The 18955-nt window shown below is 22.2% G+C and overlaps 3 protein-coding genes across 3 annotated transcripts; all 3 read right to left on the bottom strand. All coding sequences in view use genetic code 6, as the record gives it.

Moving 5' to 3' along the window:
• Nucleotides 1-93: 93 nt before the first annotated feature.
• On the bottom strand, nt 94-6331 carry TTHERM_00149060 (hypothetical protein; the record flags this gene model as incomplete). The annotated part of the gene is made up of 5 exons (XM_001021541.2): nt 94-1352; nt 1409-1950; nt 2048-5095; nt 5149-5223; nt 5277-6331. The coding sequence occupies 5 exons, from the start codon at nt 6329-6331 to the stop codon at nt 94-96; spliced, it is 5979 nt and encodes a 1992-aa protein (XP_001021541.2).
• A 2250-nt stretch (nt 6332-8581) lies between these two features.
• TTHERM_00149050 (hypothetical protein) lies at nt 8582-13368 on the bottom strand (the record flags this gene model as incomplete). The annotated part of the gene is made up of 5 exons (XM_001021540.2): nt 8582-8616; nt 8817-11129; nt 11228-11957; nt 12008-12695; nt 12863-13368. 5 exons carry the CDS (start codon nt 13366-13368, stop codon nt 8582-8584), a joined length of 4272 nt encoding a protein of 1423 aa, XP_001021540.2.
• A 252-nt stretch (nt 13369-13620) lies between these two features.
• On the bottom strand, nt 13621-18934 carry TTHERM_00149040 (transmembrane protein, putative). Its single transcript, XM_001021539.2, has 20 exons — nt 18063-18934; nt 17205-17879; nt 17058-17150; nt 16922-17011; nt 16662-16865; nt 16535-16618; nt 16254-16478; nt 15931-16200; nt 15788-15877; nt 15559-15738; nt 15396-15494; nt 15165-15344; nt 15014-15103; nt 14847-14936; nt 14704-14793; nt 14560-14649; nt 14386-14508; nt 14239-14328; nt 14006-14185; nt 13621-13943 (listed from the first exon to the last, which is right to left on the bottom strand). The coding sequence occupies exons 1-20, from the start codon at nt 18851-18853 to the stop codon at nt 13814-13816; spliced, it is 3864 nt and encodes a 1287-aa protein (XP_001021539.2). The 5' UTR covers nt 18854-18934; the 3' UTR covers nt 13621-13813.
• Nucleotides 18935-18955: the final 21 nt, after the last annotated feature.

Genomic DNA, 18955 nt, shown 5'->3' with positions numbered 1-18955 from the left:
TAACATTTAGAATGTTAATTTAAATAACTGACAGATTTGATTATAAAAGAGATTTGTGTCTCATTGAAAATTTTTATTATTTGGAATTAAGAATCAGAGACTATTAATATGATTTGAGATGTAACTTTTACATCTAATTAATTTATCTTTATTTAATAATTTAAAGATTACAGTCTTGTTTTTCTTTTCTTATGTAAATTTTTCAGCTAAAATATAAACAGCACCAAATCTTTCAAAAAATAATTCTCTCACTTATTCCTATTTTAATCTTTCATATTAGGATTACTTTTGTAATTCAAATGTAAAATTGTATTTTTCTATTTTGCTTAATTCGAGCTTTAATAATTCTTTAAATTCTTTTTTAAATTCAGAAATATGATCTGAGTAATATGAAAAAGCATATTAATCTTCAAAGATTTTTATTTCATATGTTCTATATTGCACAGGTAGATCACTGTTATTGTAAGTAGGTAAAATTAGTTTCTTAGCAACTAGGAAATCAAGTTTACCTTAAACTTGATCTTATTCTATAAAACTCTTTGTGTAACTTTTTTTGTAAAAGTAACATGGATCTAAATGAGTCTTTAGGAACATGAAAGAGGCTTCGCAATCGCTTTCTAATCCTAAAATGTAACAATTACCATGGTTTTGTTCAAAAACACCAATATTGTATTTATTTTTGAAATCTACAAAATTTGGGTTGCTCTTACCTATAGAGCCGTTGCTGATATTAAGATCATCAGAGCATTAAGATTAATTTTAGAAATCGTATTAAATTGGCTAAAAAATATTTTTACCATCTTGCAAAAATTTCAATAGCTATTGTAATGAAAATTTGCATTCTTTAACTTTAATTCTCTTTGATGTTTAATTAATAACATCAATTAATTATGGTAATATCTTTTATTTTTCTTTCTCACAACTATATAAACTAAAAATAATTTATTTGTTGCTTTCTAGTTTCACATCAAAAGCTATTGTAAACATTTTCTTGTAAAGTATAAATCTCTTTAAGTCTTGCATATATATTTTTTAAAGATGCTTTAAATATATACTATACTATTTTTAATCGCTTGGAGGATTTATACCATTTAAGCTTTCTATAAACAGTTAAATAGTTATTTGCTCAGGAATGAGTTCTAAGAAAAATCTTTATATTTCATTAATTATTGCTTTAACTTCATTCTTACAACATTTAATTGATAAAATAATTTTTTTATCAGATGAATATGAATCATCAGTATCTTAATTATCTATTTTTAGCTTATTTTATTTAATTTTTTAGTAAAAGTTATATTTTTATGAATCACTCAAACTATTTATGTCTTCTTTTGGTATGTTACTAGCTAGGCCTTTTTTTAAATAAGAATGAGTATTTATTTAATTATAAATAATAAAAAAAAATTACATTCAAACAAACTTATTTAAATATTAGAATTTTCTCCTGTAATGTATTATTTTTTCATAGTAATAGCTATATCTTTCATCGAATAATTTTAGATAATAAAACCAAATGCATTGAAATACCTTTCTAGATATTTTTTATATTCTTTTTTTATATTTTCGCTTTCTTAAATTTTTGAAAAGGTGTGCAAACTTAATATAACCTTATTAGCTAATTTATCATCTTAAAAACCTATAAAATAATTATCATGTCTATTATTCCAATCGTCTAAGTAATGTTATAATTCTTCATAATTATTAACATTTAAAACTTAATAGTACTTTTCTAATGGGAATAAAAACAAATCAATAATCTACTATAAATCATCCTTTATGCCATTCTCGATTTGTTTGATGTCCTTATTTTCTTTAACACCTATAAAATAGCTATGTGATTAGAATAGTTTATTCTTTACAATTTTTTCTTTGAGATTATCTTAGCTATAATTTAAATTTTCTATAATGTCATCCTTAGAGATAAATTTAGGATTTTTCAATTTGATTTAACTTTTATATATTTTAAAATAATTATAAATGAAGGCGATAATATCTTAAAGGTTTAAGAAATTAACTATATTATTTAACTAAAATAAATAAAAATTACCTAACTAAGTACTTACAAACATTTTTGCATTTAAGATGGAATTCCTCAAGCTTTTCTAATTAGCTTTGAATTTTAAACAAATTGAATGAACTTATGATTTATTAAAATGCTTTGAGTTAATTTTTTTCTGAATCTTAGAACTCTATTTTAATAAGTTCTTTTTCATTTGAATTTTGTATGCTTAAGATATTTATTTCAGAAGGCTTTTTTCCCTCATAATAGCTTTTAACTAACATTAACTATTCGATAGTTAATTCCATTTAACTTAAATCGGTTTATCTATCCTAACTATATTAATTGCTCTTTGAACCACTACCTCTCTTATAAGTTTAGACCTCATTTTAATACTAGTTTTAGTTTTATTCATTTGTTTTGTTGTAATTGTTGCTATAGCCATTTTATCTGCTCTCTTAATTTTACCTTTAATTTTGATCTCTTTATTCATTTCTATTGTTTATTGAATTATTTCTTGGTTTTTAATTTTTAGTCCTATCATACTCTTTTATTTAGCCATTATATCTATTATTGTTTCTATTTGAACTAGGATCAAAGTTATTAATACCTGAGGTATATTTACCATCTTATTTGATAGTCTAATACCTTTACGGATGTAAACCTGCATAGGTATTATCTAAATCTATTGAATCTAAATGAATTTCTTGATTTTAAATTTATTTTCTTTCGTATTAGAAATTATTTACTTGTTCATCCTAATGTTCTTAATTATATCTCTGTTTTTTTCTATCTTAGTCTTAATAATTATCATTTTAAGGATTTTATCTATTTCCTCTCATAGTTTAATTTCTTTCGTATTAGAAATTATTTACATTTTCATCCTAATGTTCTTAATTATACTGATGTTTTTTTCTATTTTAGTCTTAATAATTATCATTTTAAGAATATCTATTTCCTCTCATATTTTTTGGCTAAGGCTATGCCTAATAATCTTCATAATTTCTCTTTTTATATTTTCTTTTTTGATTAGTTTCCTACTCTTTATCTCCCTAATTTTCTTCTTGAATATTATCTTACTAATTAATTTCATTAGGATAATCTTGGTTTTCTTGTTAGTAATATTTTTTATCATTTTCTTTTATTCTCGTTCCTCTTCCTGTATTTTTTTAATTGTCATTATTATAATTTTTACCTTACCTTCCTTGATAAGTTTCCTACTCTTAATTTTATTCTTGAATATTATCTTATTAATTAATTTCATTATGATAACCTTAGTTTTCTTGTTAGTAATATTTATTTTCATTTTCTTTTATTCTCGTTCCTCTTCCTGTATTTTTTTAATTGTCATTATCATAATTTTTACCATATCTTCTTTGATTAGTTTCCTACTCTTCTTGAACATTATCTTATTAATTAATTTCATTGGGCCATTCTTAGTTTTCTTGTTACTAATATTTATTATCATTTTCTTTTGTTCTTGTTCCTCTTCCTGCTTTTGCTTAATCATCATTATTTTTCTTTTTATATATTCTTCTTTGATAAGTTTGCTACTCTTAATTTTCTTCTTGAATTTTATCCTATTAATTACTTTGATTAGGCTATTCTTAGTTTTCTTGTTAGCAATATTTATTATCATTTTCTTTTGTTCTCGTTCCTCTTCTTTGATAAGTTTCTTACTCATTATCTCCTTAATTTTCTTATTGAATATTATCTTATTAGTTAATTTCATCGGGCTATTCTTAATTTCCTTGCTAGAAGTATTTATTATCATTTCCTTTTGTTCTTGTTCCTCTTCCTGCATTTTTTTAATTTCTTATTTATGGAACTTCTTAAATTTCATTTGTATCTTTTTTTTAATCGTAAAAATCATTTTAATATTCATTGTCTCCATCATAATTTCTTCTACCATATTGTTTTTAATACTATTAATTGCTAGACTTAAAGTTTTCATTTACTGGTCTTCTGTCATGTTAATATTCACCATTATATTATTTATTATTGGTATCATTATGATGGTTTTTTCCATTAAAATTATTATTCTTATTTTAAAATTAGTTATCATTTTAAGCATTGCCTTTTCTTATTCTATTACCTCTTGTGTGAGTAGGCTATGATTATTCTTATAGATCATTATCAATTCTTTTTTTATACTTTCTTTTAACATTTTACTAATTATCTTCTTAATAATTTTAATCTGAAGAATTTTCATAAATATTATTATTTTCTTATTCAATTTATTGATAATCATTTTCTCTTTTAAACCCTTTATTATCATATTTTCTTACTTAAACTTGATTTTATTAGTATTTTTATTCTTCTTATGGCATATTATAATTATATTTATTCAAATTTTATGATTGCTATTATTAAATATTTTATGTTTATTAATTAAAATTATCATCTGTTCTATTGCTTTTTCTTACATATTTTCTTCTTTTTTCTTTTCCTTCATCCTATTCATGAGTAATATCCGTTTGATTGCTTTATTATGGAGTTATTGATTAACACTAATTAAATTCTTATTATTTATACTTTCCTTAAACTTTGTCATTTTTTTATTGAGAAGGTGAGTTTTATGAAGAATTTTATTTATTTGAATCAATTAAATTTTAATCGTTATCTTCAACTTCAACATCTTGACTATTGTGTAAATTTTCTTGCTTTTGTTCTTGATTCTGGTTGCTTTTTTATTTTTTCTCATAAATAAAGTTTTAGTTTTTTGATATTTATTTTTAACTATTTGCTTAAAAATTGCTATTTTATGAATTGCTTTGCTTTTTTACATATTAAACCTCTTAATTATATTTTTTATTATTATTTAAATGACTATTTCTCTCATCTTACTGATTTTTTTATAATTAATTATTTCCTTAATTTGATTATTAATGCTAAGATTGTTATTTTTATTTTATTTTCCCTGGATATTCTTCAACAACAGGAAGATTTTACATTTAATATTATTTAATTTTGATATTTTCATTAGATGTGTTTGTACAATCTTATTCAGATTAAAATCCATTTTTTTTTGACTAAGGTTTTCCTTTAGTTTCTGTCTTTTTAGAATTAAAATTAATTTTCTTGTTGTCTTATTCACTTTTAATAATAAAAAATATCTTTTAATAAATTTATATTTTCAATAAATTTACCTAGATGTATTGTTATATAAGATTGTTTTGTATTGCTCACTTTTATTTATTGGTTGTTGCTTCATAATAGATGAGCTAATATATTAAAAATTAAATTTAAATACTAAAAATTAAATAATAAATATTACTTTTCTGATTCATTTTATTAATTCTTGTTTGAATTTTATTTATCTTTCAAAGTATTTATAACTACAGGTTCATGCAACTAGCCTCCTTCTGGATCATCATCACTTTAATTCTATTCATCAAATTGATTTTATTGATTTGAGCTTTAAATATTTTTATTCTCATTTTATTATATTATTTTTGTCTTATCTTAAACATTACTATTCACTATGTCTTTATTATCCTTCAAATATCCTTTATTCTTATCAGTGTTATTATAATTATCTGTCAGTTTTGATAAATCATTTATATTTTATTATCTCTACTACTCTATAGATATTTCACTCTAGTTTATGGTCTAGTTTATTTACGAATTCATAGGTGTTTATTGTGCTCTAATAATCTAATCTTGATTTCTACTCGTAGATTTTTAATGAATTGTTTCTTAGTGTTTTTAATTAAAATAACTATCCACTAACTCTCTAAATTTTTGCTTCTAGTCCTCAGAAGAAGAAGGTTTATAATATACAAATAATGGTAAATAATCTTTAGAATATTTTTCATAAAATTCATTAATTTATTGATTATGAAAATCAGTGAGTTTATTTTTTATGCTTTGGTCTAAAGATACTTCTTCAATCCTCTTAAAGAAGTGATTTTTGGTGTATGGATAATGTTAAATTTTAAAAAACTTTTCAATCATAAAATCATCATTTATAAGCTAATCCATTATATTCTCTGTCAGTTCTTCAGATTCAAGTTCTTCAGGTTCAAGTTCTTCAGGTTTAAGTTCTTCAGGTTTAAGTTCTTCAGGTTCAAGTTCTTCAGGTTCAGAGATTTTAAATGATAAAATTAATTATTTCAAATTTTTTAGTTCCTTCTCTAAAAAATCATTTATTTTACTTCTATCAGGATTGCTCTTATATGTAAATTTTAATTCTTTCTTTAATATTTCCATGCTATTGTTTGGTAAATTCCATTTAAAATATTCTGTTGCGATAATGGGTATAATATATAATGGATTATCCAATATTTCATATTTGCAAAATTTGTCTTATACTTTATTTTTATTACTCATTTTAAATAAAGATGGTAATTAGCTCCTAAAAATATGTATAGGTATCTATTATTCTAATCACTATTTGCTTATTAAATTTTTAATTAATATATATCTTGATTACTTTCAATAAGCTTCAAGTTTTTTTTAATAAGAATTAAAATATTATTATTTAAGAATATACTTGATATTGTCTAGACTTTAATTAATTAATCTTTTCACAAAAATATGAGACCAAAATACAACAATCCATTTCAAATTATATATATCCTTTGATAAATAATTAAGATTTTAATAAAATAGTATTTGCGTAATTTTACAAATTCTTTTATTTGAGAAAAAAGAAACTATTTTTTTTAAGATTATTTTTGATGTTTATATAAATAAATGATAAAATTATCTTTTAAATAAAAAACTATGAAGTAATGTTCTATACTTTATTTTTATTACTCATTTTAAATAAAGATGATAATTAGCTCTTAAAAATATCTAAAGATATCTATAATTCTAATCACTATTTGTTTATTAAATTTTTAATTAATAAATATCTTGATTACTTTCAATAAACTTCAAGTTTTTTTTATTATGAATTAAAATATTATTATTTAAGAATATATTTGATATTGTATAGACTTTCACAAATATATGAGACCAAAATACAACAATTCATTTCAAATTATATATATCCTTTGATAAATAATTAAAATTTTAATAAAATAGTATTTGTGTAATTTTACAAATTCTTTTATTTGAGAAAAAAGAACTATTTTTTTTTTAAGATTATTTTTGATATTTTTTAATATATAATAAAATTATCTTTTAAATAAAAACTATGAAGTAATCGATTTTTATTAGAACTAATCCATAATCCTTTGAAATATTTGAATGAACAAAATTGCTCTAAATATTTTTTTATTAGATTTTCCAAAAACAATAAATATTATAAAAATAATCTAATCGAAAAAGCTGAAATCGCTATTATATTTTTGAAGAATATTTAATTCAAATAGATTAAAAGAAAGTTTGAATGATGACTTAATTATAATTTAATAAAATCTAATTTTTTAGATTAATTAATACATGTTTTCTTTTCATTTTTAAGATAAAATTATTTTTTTTAATTAGATTTGTTACAAATATGAAAAGTTGAAATAATATATTTTCAGATTTTTAAAAATATTTTTAAATATTTTAACAAAAATGATAATTAATAAACCAACAAAAAAAAACAATTTTAATAAAATTAGAAATAAATTAATTACAAATAAATAAATATTTTATTTCCATTCTTAAAAATATTTCATCAAATTAGTTTTTGATTTTTTCAAGATAAAAATACTTTAAAAAAATGTTGTATGTCAAGTTTAATTTTGATTTTAGTTCGTTAATAAAGGATAAAGAATAAGTAAATTTGTTTCATTTATTTATTGCATTAATATAATTAACTTAAAATAAATTTAAATCATTTAATAAGTGAACTAAAATTATTGAGATTTAAAAGAATAATATTAAAAATAAAATTATTTAAACAAACTTATTATTTTTTAATTTAGAAATTTGATGTTTTATTATTATTATTTAAACTATTTTACAAAATAATATTACTGAATTTTATCAACAAAATATATATTTCATTTCATAATAATAAAAGTAAAATTCGTTATGAATTTATTTTTTAAAAGTATTTTTATGCTTGTAAGTAAGTTCATATTTTATCAGATTAAGATTTAAATAATAAACACTTATTTTAATTATCAAATTATATAAAATAAATTATTAAATTTAATTTATTTTTATAATTTAAAAAAATATTTTTTAAAGGTTAAATCAAAGTATTTCATAAAAATTATCTTAATTAATTAAAATAATTAATTTTTTTTATTTAATTTCTATCATAAATATTCAAAGTTTTTAATTTCTTTTGTTCTTCTTTCTAAGTTTTAATGTGGACTTAAGCTCCTTATTTAAAAGCCTCTTTTTTAGGTTTGATTTTGAGTGTTTTGATTTACCCTGCCATAAGAATTTGATAATTAATTTAACATATTATCATTTTATAATAAATTTTTTGTTTGCTGTTTATCCATTTTGGAGGGCATTTTAAATTTGTTAATTATTTTTATTGTTTTTACAGAATTTTTAAATAACTCAGGTTACTTATCTTTATTGTTAACAGCATCTGGAGAAGAAATATTAGTGTGGATTTTATTGAATCTTTCTTTAGTTAATAGTTGGTTATTTAGCTTTATAAATTATTATTGAATGGAATCCCTTTCAAGATTTTATAGAAAAAGATTCTCTCTTTTTAGCTTTTATATTTATTACTAACTTAAACAGTCTATTGTATTTTTTCGAATGGATTTTGAATCGTCTTTTAAAATTTTTTAGATGGCTTACTCAAATTTATTTGTTAATTAAAAATTATTTTAAGATTAATAAGCAGGATTTTATTTATTTCTTAAAACAGAATATGGACTTGAGGCACTATTAACCGTTAAATTTAATATACTATTATTTAAATCTTCTTTATCCTTCTAAATTTCGGTGGTAAAAGCAAATCCTTTCATTTATTATGACTACATTTTTGAAATTTCTTTTTTTTCCCATTTTTCTTTAAGTATATCAAGAAAAACTTGCTTCTTTTTGTTTTATTTATTTTCTTATGAGTTATTGTCTTATTCTTTATTTTGATTTTGAATGGTGTTAGCATTAGAAGATGTAGTACCTGATAGAAAATTTCGCTTTGTATGAGCTTGATATGCTACCGATTATAGCTATTATAACTGGGCTTACTACTATTCCAATACTTAAATTGCTGATTATTATTTTTTTTTGAATTAAGCTGGAACAGACTTCAATCCTCCCAGTTGCAATCGTTAAAATTATGCTTGCAATTATTGCATTTATTAATTCAATTAATTTATTGTCTAAGGAGAGATATTATTTGCTTAACTTATCTATTACTATAGATATACTATCTATTTTTATATTTCTGCTGAAAGTTTCTCATGATATTCATCAAATTACTTTTCTTTTATATATAAGTCTCGAGCTTTTCTATATTCTTCCTATTGGTGGACTATATTATTCCTTTCAGATTGTATGAGGCTTTTAAGTTCGTTTTTATCAACTTTTTAAATTTCTTTAGTCAACTCTGTTAAAATTTTATTCTTTACTGTATTACTTTGGCTAACCCCTAAGCTATTTAGAAGTCCTTAAAACTATTGTTATTATTACGCTTTCAGAGTATCCTAGTTTTATGGTTACTTTTTTTGATACTCTCCACTTGGTAAATCATTCATAGAAGCAGCAGTTTCTTCTCCAGCACTTGAAACACCACCTTTTCTCTTTTTTGACTTATTTTAGATTATCGAGCCTCTTTTTTTTTTACCTGACATACAAACTGAATTTTACCCATCATTTTTAATCTTCTTTATCTACTAAGAATTATTTAAATTACTCTACTGGATAATCTTGCTTTAAGTACTTTTCATATTACTAATAGATTGTAATTGGCCTGATACACTCAAGTCAGTAGTTTTTGTTCTTGAGTTTTCATCACCTTTATTAGCTGAATAAGCCCTCTATCTCTTAGATCCTGTTTCATTAGAGTTTATATTAGATGCTCCTATAGAAGTCTCATTCTGTTCTTCGTCCACTTAAGTAGGAAGTCCTGCTGAAGATGGACGATAAACTTAATCAACGATTTTTTTAATTTAAATTCTATCAGTTTCAAATTAGATTAAATCATCTTTTATGTTTATGAATTCTTCTCCTTATTCCATGTAATCTACTTACTCCTTGACTATACTAAAAATGTTATTTTTTTTATTGGTCCTGATTGGAATTTGAGTATCTAAGGTAGTGCATTAAAAAGTATCTAGGGTTGACTCAAAGTGCTTTCCAAGATACATAGAAATTTATTTAGATTTATTACTGTGTATTGTACTTATAATTTAGTTTAGTTTCTAATCAAACTGTTTAGTATTAAATGTGTTCACTGGATCATACCAATGATGGAGAACTCCTTCTTCATCATACCAATCCATTAAACCTAGTTGCTTGCTCAAGATCATTTTTCGCCTTAAAATTATCATTAAAACTTTTTTAAATAGAGACATGATGTCATATATCCATTCTCTAGCTCTGTTACAAGCTTTTTCGAAAATCCAGTCCCACTTTTACAAAAAAATACGTATGATATGATTTTCATCGATATTTATTTTTTAGTTTCCCTCTTTAAAATCTTAATTATTTAAGAGGTATTCTTCTAAATCAGAATCATACTACTACTTTGTGTCATTAATCAGCTTCAAAAGTTAAGCCTTAGTGGTGTACTTATATATAAAGCAATGACTTTCAATGATCTCTAAAAAGAAATCTTTACATCTTTTGATATTGAAATCTTTAGATTGTTGGTAGATAGTTTCAATATTCTATTGTATGAGCTGCTTTTCTTATTCATCAAATGCTTTTGATTACAACTTTTTTGATATTCTTTCACAAATTTGTTTAAGGGTGAATCTATCTTTAAAAGATTTATCAAATATTTTTAAAATACCAAACAAATAGTTTTAATCGCCAACATCTAAAGTTAAGCAATCAAGGATATTCTTTTCTGTTAATATATTACTAGTTAGATACTTAATATTCAATTTTTTCATTTCTTAAACAATCAAGTAGCGACTTGTTGAGTCTAGCTCTTTACTTTCAACTTTCCACCCTCTTAAAAACATAATACTTTCGTCGACCAGATCGTTTAGCTCTTAATTTTATCCATCTCCTCTATCTCTAATTTGATTCAGCAGGCTAAAAAACTTCTCTGTTTGATAAGAAAAAAGAATGTTTTGAGAGATTTAGAATAATAAAATTTACTCAACATCAGATGAGACGCACTAAGAAATGTATTATAATTCTTACTAAATTCATCTTGCTCTTACTAGAATGAAGATTATTAAGGAATCTCATTTTGTTTGAGAAGTTAATAAATATCTAAGTTAGGATTATCATCTTCGGAATTATAATAATTATCCAAGAATTAATCGTTAACAAAGAAGCTAGAAATAATTTAGTTGTATGAATATTGATCAAGCTCTTTATCTACCTCCATTATGTCTATTTTTTTCTTTTTTTAATAAAACTTTTTTTTTACTTTTTCTGCTTCGCTTTCTGTTGAAATTAACTCCTCTTAATACTTTTTTTTATCCATTTCTAATTATATTACTTTAGCACTCAGGTTATCGCCAAGTTTGCAAGCATATATATAATTATCTTGTAACTAATTAAACAATCCAGTTATATCGTTGTTGTGGAATTCATAAAATTAATTTAAGATCAATATTATAAATTAGGCCTTTGCCTCATCAGAGTCTAGATCATTCTTAATTTAAGTAGGTTTCTTGTTAAGTTTTAAAGAATGTAGCAATAAATTTTTAGATTTTAAAATTTTTTAAGTATATTTGCTCTAATTATTGTGATTCGCATAGTTGTTGCTATTTAGTAAGTTTAAGAAGTTGTTTTTTTCTTCTAATTGATTTAAAATATTTGAAGATTTAGGAGTTACAGACTTATTATTTGTTGAGTTATTTTTCTATTGTTCACTTGAAACTACCTCATTTTCTTCATCTAAAATACTAAAATCTATTTTTGGCTTTAAACAATAAAAATGAAAAAAATATATCGAATTTAAAAATAAATTACTTCAAACAGCATTTAACTATTAAAGTGATTAGCAGGATCATCGTAAATAAAAACTCTTGCTAACATATCAAAATCACCTAAATGGTTCAAAAGTGAATCTAAATCTTGTTACTATTTTAATTTAAGCATATGCTGATGCCCTAAATATTCTATTTCTTATTATGTTTCTTTTAAAATTTCATTTGCTTCTACTAAGCTTTCCTTTATATCTTTGTATTAGTCAATTTCTAACTTTAAATCTGTTTCAGCTATTTACTGCAGATGATTAGTTTTTTACATTACAGTTTTATGAATCTCTTCTATGTGATTCATAGCTTTCTTAACATATTGTTATTTACAAACATTTAAAGTATTTTAAGCTTTTGTTTCTTTTTCATCATCTTCAAGATAGGCTATGTTTTTTTCAACAGCTTCATTAAGTTCTTCGTATTCAAGCTAAAGTTTTTACACCTCTTCCTTCTGCAATATTAACCTTTACTCCATATGGCATAGTGTCTTGGTATAAAACTATTCTTCTTTCACTTTATCAACTATTTTCTGAATTTTATCCTTTAATTTGCACAAAATCTCTTCAATCTCTTCTGGATAATACTCATCATATTTATTGATTTTTTAGTTTGCAAAAGTTCTTAGATTGTTATTGTTGTTAATATGCAGAAGAGGATCGCTCTTATCAAATTATGTATACCTATTGGTAATATATAATAAAAATTAAATAATAGTGAAATTAATGTTTAATAAACAATTTATAATAATTATTTTATTTTCTTTTATAACTTTATTTTGTATGTTAGTTAGATAATCCTACCAAAATCTACAATGATAATAATATTGTTCAAAAATTGATAATATTACCTGCTATTTTAAAGCTTGTAAAGCAGCTATTTTTAAGATTCCAACTACTATTGCTTAAAATTGTTTACCTAAATAAAATTATCAATAATAAATCTAAATTGGTATTCTTTATCTTAAAACTCTTTTAGAGCCTACTATGTTTCAATGTGATCTTTATATTCAGTTTGTAGTTTTTTTACTTTTTGACTTTTTTTAAACTGTAAATCATTATTATCTTCTTTATTTAGAGAAGATGACCCAGTATTACCAGTACTTATAATCTTTAATCCATTGGCCTTATTCTAATTTGTTATTGTTATATTAGATGAAGCTACTGTTTCTTTAGGATTAAATCTTATCACTTGATCTGTAAATTCTACTTTTACTTTTCTATCTTTCAAATCATCATTTGTGTTGGAGTAGTTTGTGTTTTTATTAATGGTACTCTAATCGTCTTAATAATCAAATTATTGTAACTAATATGCTTCAAACTCGAAAAGATTATCTTGATCATTACTGTCACTCATAGTAGATTATAAAGTATAATCAAGACGAACAAAATTATATTGTTTTTTATGTGTAATTAAATATTTATATGTGTATATATGTATGTAATTAACTATCAATATATCCTGAAAAACAAAAAAGTAATAAAAATTTGTTAATTTTTTAACTAGCTTTGATTTAATCTAAAAAATTGAATAAAAAACACAGTTATTAATTTCTAATATTTTATCAAACTTTTAAATACAAATGAAATTAATTATTCACAAAAAATACACTCCATTTAATTTAAAAATACTACAAAGCTAAAAGCTAGATAGATGAGTAAAAATTATTATTTTTTTCGCATAAAAAAAATGTTTTAAAATAATTTGTTTATATTTTATCTTTAATTAGCTTTAGATATTAAATAAATATTCAAATCTTATAAAATTAATTATTTGATTCTTTAATAATTTTTGAAATTGTTCACATTACTAGGAACTTAATAATATTTTCGTTTAGCTGATCTTCATTTGGATAACCATAAAATATATTATGAGTTTCTCTCCTGACTGAATTAATTACGTCTATGCCATTCTAATTCAGTAGATTCCCACTTTTAAATAAATAAAATTTATGAAAAGTCTACAATTTTGCTTTTTAAGTAAATAAAATTACGAAAGATAAACATCAGCTTACATAAGCTTAACCATATTTTTAAGCTTGTAAATTAATCTAATACAAGGAAGATTTTCTAATTAATTATGTGACAAATTCAGATCTAATCTTATCAAATTTTTTAAATTATCAATAAATTAACTGATGCCATAACCACCTTTTATTCCTATATTATTTCCCCTTTACGTTTAATGCTTGGTATTGAAATAAAATTATTTGAAATTTAATTTTACTTCAGAGAGATCCTTAAAAATTAGAGTTAGGAAAGAGTCATGATACCTTCGAAAATAGAGCAACACCCTTCATTATTTATGCTCTAATAGCTTTTAAAAACAATAATTATTCTTATTTGTTTGAAAAGTTAATTTAAAAAATAATACTCTAAATTCAAATCAAGATATTGTAAATTCTATAATTTATTTAGGGCTTATGAAATACCAACAGTAATTAAGTTATCTTGAGCTACATGTTTTCCACTATTTTAATTTATACTATTCCTGTTACTAAAAATAATCATCGACTTAATAATGCAAAATATTTAAAAATAATATTACGATAAACCCAATATTAATTCTTTTAACTCTATTTTTTCTTCTATTACATTACATAATTGTATAACTTCTTCATATGATATCAATGTTTTTCTTTTTAGAATAAATAGAATATGGATATTTTTTATATTCATAATAAATTAATACGATAAGTTGATCTTCAATATGTTCAAGCCATTCATTGATTATATTGATTTTGAGAGTTCTTAAATCGAAGAAAAGGATAGATTATTGTAGCTATTTAGATAATTAAAACTTTTTAAAGATTTTCTAGTGAAATAATATTTTACTAAAAATTAAGATCTAGGAATTAAATTTTTTAAGCATAGCCTAGACTCTTATTAAGTTATGTTAAGCAGGAGAAGTCTACATCGCATCGACTTAATTAATTAAATATAAAAAAACTTAATATCTTTCAAAAATAATAACTAAAGAAGTAAATAAATAAATGAAATACCTTATATTTAAGTTCAAGTATTCAAGATTGTTCATTTTTTGAATTTGATTTGAAAGACTCTTAACAAATTATCCCATTATACTATTATCTCTGATTCAAAAAATTAAATATAGAAAATGTTAATTAATTATAATTATATATTAATTTTTACTCAGTATTTAGACTAAAATGAGTTACAATACCTAAATTAATAAAAGATTCAATAAAGATAATTAAGCCGCTATCACTTATTTTATTTCTATAAAATGAAAAGTGGATCTATTTAAGCTTAGCTAAGCCAGTCAATCCCTCTGATAAATCAATAATATCTTCATTCATTAATTAATTCAATCTAGTTTTGGTATTAACTATAAAAATTTAAATCAAAATAAATATTAATTACCCAAAATTTATGTCTAAATTTGAAATATTTTAATTTATTTTCAAAAACTCTGCAAAATCTTTCCACACCTTTGATTCTGTTCTTTTCTTTATGACATTTCTAACAATATAAAATACTCATTAATTTAAAAAATACATATTTAAAAAATATGAGACAAAATTACATTATCACTAATTTGAAACTCTTCAACTACTTTATACATTTAAGGCTTTTAAATAAAAAAATAAGTCCTTCGTTTTCTATCTTGTTCCAAGATAAATCTAAATTTAAATAAGTTATTTTATTTTGCTCATTCAAGCAATCTCCCAGCTTACATAAGGCATTTTCATTTAATAAATTGTTCCTAAATTTTATAAAATTTAACTTTTTTTTAATTTTAACTTATTATTTACGATAGATTTAAGGATAAGTACTAAAGATTAGCCATCCTTCCTAAAGAAAAGAAAATAGCTTATGAACCTTCTGATGTTATCTTATTACCTCTTATTTATAAAAAAATTATATGAAGGTAAAATATTTGGTATTATTTTATTACACTAAATTTAATTTTAGTTTGACTAATCTTTGCAGCTAAGAAATACGATTAGAAAGACTTAAGGCTCCTTAAAGGCAAATTTTGCTAAATTGCAAATTTAAAATTAAAACGTTCAATTATGTTTATTATGAAATAGAGTCAAATATGTTCATAGAATCGTATTGTGTGATCATATTTTTAGAGAAATCTAAATTGAGAATACTCATATCAGGGAGTCTTTACAAATTTTAAATCATACTTTAAAAATGCTTCTCATTTAACTTTTTGTTGCTAATTTTAAAAGAATAAAGTAATATTTTTTTCTATGAAATCTAAAAAAATACTCCATAATTATGTTAACTTCTGAATTGTTTATTTGCTCTGGTTTTATATCAATTATTTGAGCTTGTTACATTATTGGAGCCATCTATATCCTTGGTAAATTCCCTGGGTTAGGGTCTATTACTCCTCTTGCATAGTCATATAAAAGAGACCTCTTTTCCATTTATATCATTAGTTATTTCTAATCTAAAACTAACTTTTCTGAATTTTTGATAACTAATATATTACTATTTAAAAATTCATAATTTTTACAAAGATTTTCAAACTATAAAAAATAAATTACCCAGCTTTAAATAGACATTTTTATAAATATTTCAAATTTTTTATGTAGAAACTGATTTCTTGAGCTGAATTTCTTTAAATTTACCTTTAAAAAATTGTTTTAATTTGAAATACCTTAATAAATTTACCCCAAGTTAATTTATAGGTGCTGGACTTGCATTTGGTTTTGGATTAACTTTATTATCTATTTTAAATCTGTTTTTTAAGCAATTACTTTTTAGTATCTTACTTAAATCTTGTTTAAACAATAGTTCTTGTTTATAATTTGCTATATTCTCATTTGAAGGATCTTTTGGTTTTAATCTTTAGTCATAAACTTAAAGAAATCATCTCTATTTTTTATAAACAAACACATTTTTGATTTTTAAAGATTTAAAAATTAATATACCCAAGCAAACTAAATGTCTAAACTCTTTTTTCTATTTTCTCCATTTTTTATCTGATTTTATTCTAAAATTCAGCATTTATTGCATTTTTACTAAAAAATTAAATTAGTTTTGTATTACATTTTATTAAAATAATACCCTATAACTAGATCTATATTTTAAATATTGTTTAACTGATCAGTGATCACATTGATTATACTCTTTATTTGATTGTCTTTCAGCATTTGGCCTCTATTAAAAATAAAGATTTGTTATAATTAAGAGTAATTCTTTATTAAAAAATACTCTAAACTTAATGATAAACTTGCTAATTTTTCAAATAGTGGCAGTGAATGCAAAATTAAGCTGCAAGTTGTATTTCTAGTTCTTCTATCTGGAGGAATTGCAATAGTAATATTTTTTATTCTTTTTGCAGAACTTTTACTGAGTATAGATACTTTCTTTAATCGAGTAAGATCATTCACTTTTAGTTATGCTGGAACTGGATATATGTTACCAATACCTTTCCAACTCTTTTATTTGTTTTCTGATTTATCTTTTTACTTTGTATCATTTAAAAATTTCATGGTTTAAAAGAAGACTTCAACTCCATCTCCATATAGTAAACGCTAAAGCCATATTAAATGTATCACAACACTTAAAGCAGAAACAAGAAATACAGATAAAACAAATATATTGATTGAATTATCTGATTTATGAACCCAAGAGTTCCTTTCTTCATTATTAATAAATTAGATAACACACATTGGTAATGCTTTAAACATAGCTTCTATTACATCTGCCATAATCATAAACTTTTACAAATTAGAATCTAGTAAAATTGTTTGAAAATTTGGCTCCATGTTAGAATCCAAACACAGATTTACATTCTTCTTGCCTTAATATTCTCTATTATTTTCATTAAGTTATTATTCATCAATTAGTTTATCATAAGAATTTTCTCTCTAATGATCCAGCAATCTATTTAAACATTAATAATGAAAAAAATATAAAAAAATTCATCAATATCATTCTTAGAATTAAAAGTATTTGTTCAAAGTGTAAAATTGTATTGAAAAAAATAAATATTTTTGATCAAATCAATTGAAAATGTATTATTATTTTTTGTGCTTTCCTTTTTATATAAACATTTTATATGATTACTTCTATTAAACACTTGTAGGCCTACTATATTTTTTAGGAACTAAACTTGTTCTATCAAACTAAGATACTATATTTTATGCTTAGCTAGTATTGCTTTCACTAATTCTATTATTCATTGCATTTTATATTACAGTTGGAACTTTCGATTCACGATTAAAATAAAGTTAATCTTGCTGAGGAAGAAATGAAGTCCTATTGTTAATCACAGCATTAGACTATCTAATTATATGATCTATTTGATCATTATCTTATTTATCATTATTTTATAGTTCTTAAATATCTTTTTTTTCTTCTTTCTCCATCTTCCATTGCTACTTTAGACTATTCATCATGTCATCAGTAATAATAATTTTGTACTTTTTGTAGGTATAAACAAACAATATGAATGGAAAAATTTTTATTGACTGTGCTAGTGCTATCATCATTGAAAGAGGTATTTTTGTAATTGCAATTTTAAAAAGCCTATAATAGTATTTTAAAGTCCATTTCAGTTCAACTAATATTAAATCAAATGTTCCTTTTGCATTACTAATTTAGTTTTATTTCTCTTCTTCGTTTATTTAAACTTGTGGATAAGACAGCTAAAACATCCACGTCAACATTTGTATAAATGGAGAAGCAAATAAAAAAAATATCATCGAACTCCTTAGAGAAATATAGGCAAAATCTTACATATATAAATAAAGTATATCAGCAAATTAACACCATATCTCGAGAAGAATTCTCCCAATAAACAAAATCCATAATACAATTAAATCAAAATTAATTTCACTTATCTTTGTTTTCTTCATTTTGATTCCTTCACTTTAACACAAAAATATTTAATAATTACTCAAATATTGTCTTTATTTTAATTAGTTTGAGAATGTAAAAGGATATAAAAAATTGAATTA

The sequence above is a fragment of the Tetrahymena thermophila genome, assembly GCF_000189635.1.
Source record: "Tetrahymena thermophila SB210 genomic scaffold scf_8254545, whole genome shotgun sequence".
Classification (NCBI taxonomy): domain Eukaryota; phylum Ciliophora; class Oligohymenophorea; order Hymenostomatida; family Tetrahymenidae; genus Tetrahymena; species Tetrahymena thermophila.
The sequence above is the reverse complement of the archived record's forward strand: the minus strand, read 5'-3'. Positions and strand labels throughout refer to the sequence as shown.